This window comes from Lathyrus oleraceus, chromosome 6 (genome assembly GCF_024323335.1).
Source record: "Lathyrus oleraceus cultivar Zhongwan6 chromosome 6, CAAS_Psat_ZW6_1.0, whole genome shotgun sequence".
Lineage (NCBI taxonomy): Eukaryota > Viridiplantae > Streptophyta > Magnoliopsida > Fabales > Fabaceae > Lathyrus > Lathyrus oleraceus.
Genome location: NC_066584.1, coordinates 339,561,552 through 339,564,745, shown reverse-complemented (window position 1 = coordinate 339,564,745; position 3,194 = coordinate 339,561,552). Strand labels below are relative to the sequence as shown.

At 35.6% G+C, this 3,194-nt stretch overlaps 1 protein-coding gene across 1 annotated transcript; it reads left to right on the top strand.

Annotated features, from left to right (window-relative positions):
- The first annotated feature begins 2,100 nt into the window (after positions 1 to 2,100).
- LOC127095545 (secreted RxLR effector protein 161-like) lies at positions 2,101 to 2,871 on the top strand. Its single transcript, XM_051034221.1, has one exon. It carries the CDS (start codon positions 2,101 to 2,103, stop codon positions 2,869 to 2,871), a length of 771 nt encoding a protein of 256 aa, XP_050890178.1.
- Positions 2,872 to 3,194: the final 323 nt, after the last annotated feature.

Below are 3,194 nucleotides of genomic sequence, written 5' to 3'. Positions count from 1 at the left end.
ATCTTGATGTTAATTTTAAAGAATCTCTATTTAATATTGAACATATTGTTGGTAGTAAGCGAAGTACAAATAATGAGAGTTCTGCTTATTTGTGGCATCAAAGGTTAGGTCACATATCTAAAGAAAGAGTAATGAGGTTAATGAAAGATGAAATATTACCTCAATTAGATTTTGGTGACTGGAATATATGTTTGGATTGCATTAAAGGAAAACATTCCAAACAAATATCTAAAAATTCGTCTACAAGAAGCAGTGAACTCCTTGAATTGATACACACTGATATTTGTGGTCCTTTCGACGTCCCTTCTTGGGGAGGAGAAAAGTATTTCATCACTTTTATTGATGACTTCTCACGTTATTGTTACTTGTATTTATTGCATGAAAAATCTCAATCAGTGGACATGCTAAAAGTATCCATTGATGAGGTGGAAATGCAATTAGATAAAAAAGGTAAAGATAGTGAGGTCTGATAGAGGTGGTGAGTATTATGGAAAATATAATGAGAAGGGACAATGTCCAGGTCCATTTGCAAAGTTCCTCGAAAGTTGTGGCATATGTGCACAATATACTATGCCAGGCACACCACAACAAAATGGTGTGGCTGAGAGGCGGAATCGTACTCTCATGAATATGGTTAGGTCAATGTTAAATTATAGTGATGTACCTTTATCATTGTGGACCTACGCATTAAGGACCGCTACGTATTTGATTAATAGGATTCCTAGCAAGGCAGTTCCTAATACTCCTTATGAACTATGGACGGGAAGGAAACCTAGTTTGAGGCATCTTCATGTTTGGGGATGCCAAGCCGAAGTAAGGGCGTATAATCTACATGAAAAGAAACTTGATGCAAGAACCATTAGTGGGTTTTTCATCGGGTATCCTGAAAAATCAAAAGGGTATAGATTTTATTTTCCTAATCATAGTATGAGAATAATTGAGTCTGGTAATGCTCGGTTTATTGAAAATGGGCAGTTTAGTGGGAGTGATAAATCACGTAAAGTGGATATTATGGAGACTCGTGGAGAATCTTCTTCACCTAAAGAATCTTATCAAGTTGTTGTCCCTCTGGTTGTGGTACCGTCATACAACCCAAATAGACAACAAATTAATATTCAAAACCCACAAAATGAACATATAGTTGATGAACCAGTTGACAATGTACAAGTCACAAATGAGCAAGAACAAGTGACTGAAGAAACACAAGAAATAGCAGTAAGAAGGTCTGAAAGGCAAAGGAGACCAGCTATTTCAAATGATTATGTTATTTATTCACTTGAACATGAATGTGACTTGAGCATTGATGAGGATCCAGTATCATTTAAACAAGCCATGAAAAGTGACAATTCTAAAAATTGGTTCAATGCTATGAAAGAAGAGTTAAAATCAATGAGTGACAATAATGTATGGGATCTAGTTGAGTTACCTAAAGGTTCAAAACGAGTCGGTTGCGAATGGGTCTTTAAGACCAAACGAGACTCGAAAGGTAATATTGAAAGATATAAAGCTAGACTTCTCGCCAAAGGTTTCACTCAAAAGGATGGTGTTGACTACAAAGAAACCTTTTCTCCTGTTTCAAAGAAAGACTCCTTGAGAATTGTTTTGGCTTTGGTGGCTCATTATGACTTAGAGCTTCACCAAATGGATGTAAAAACCGCCTTTCTAAATGGTGACTTAGAGGAAGAAGTGTATATGGCTCAACCTGAAGGTTTTGTTACTCCAGGAAAAGAAAATTTAGTGTGTAAATTAAAGAAGTCAATATATGGATTAAAGCAGGCTTCTAGACAATGGTATCTTAAATTTAACAATACTATTTTGTCATATGGTTTTGTAGAGAACACTGTAGATCGGTGTATCTATATGAAGGTCAGTGGGAGCAAATTCATAATTTTAGTCTTATATGTTGATGATATTTTACTTGCTGCTAATGATTTTGCTTTGTTACATGATGTAAAGAAGTTTCTCTCCAATAAATTTGAAATGAAGGATATGGGTGAGGCATCATATGTGATAGGAATAGAAATATTCCGTAATAGATCACAAGGACTATTGGGAATGTCTTAGAAAGGCTATATAAATAAAATTTTAGAGAGATTCAGAATGGACAAATGCTCTGGAGGGACAGTTCCTATTCAGAAAGGGGACAAGTTTAGTCAAATGCAATGTCCCAAAAATGAATTAGAGCGAAAAGAAATGGAGTCTATTCCCTATGCATCAGTGGTTGGGAGCTTGATGTATGCCCAAACATGTACCCGACCGGATATTAGTTTTGCTGTTGGTATGTTAGGTCGATATCAAAGTAATCCTGGAATGGATCACTGGAAAGCTGCAAAGAAAGTTCTTAGGTACTTACAAGGAACCAAAGATTACATGCTCACATATAGAAGGTCAGATCACCTTGAAGTGGTTGGCTACTCAAATTCAGACTTTGCAGGATGTGTGGACTCAAGAAAATCCACATTTGGATATGTTTTTCTTCTGGCTGGAGGAGCAATATCATGGAAGAGTGGAAAACAGTCCATCATTGCTACTTCTACTATGGAGGCAGAATTCGTGGCATGCTTTGAGGCCACAATTCAATCATTATGGTTGCGGAACTTCACCTTAGGGCTTGGTATTGTCGACAGTATAGCTAGGCCGCTAAGGATTTATTGTGATAATTCTGCAGCTGTGTTCTTCTCTAAGAATGATAAATATTCCAAAGGTGCTAAACACATGGAATTGAAATACTTATCAGTGAAAGAAGAAGTGCAAAAACAAAAGGTGTCATTTGAACATATTGGAACAAATTTAATGATAGCGGATTCGTTAACTAAAGGTTTACTGCCCAAAACATTTATTGGTCATGTAGAAAGGATGGGCATTATGTAAAAGTCCTTGTTAACATTGTATTATTTTTGGTATATATACAAGTATAGTTTAATGTTCGTATTGTATGACAATTGTGAATTCAATTAAAGTTATGTTTCTGTTGAGTTTTGACATCCATATTATATTATACATGTTATTGTAATATGTGATGACTAGGTGTCTTTGAAAAGACATGAGAGACACATTATTGTATCCCCTAAAGTTATTTGAATTGAATTGATTCGTGATACATGGAAGGAATCAAGTTGATGAATAATTTGTGACCGCCATGATCCGATCATTTCAATTCATTAAAGATAATAACTTGGTGCTTTCAATGAATG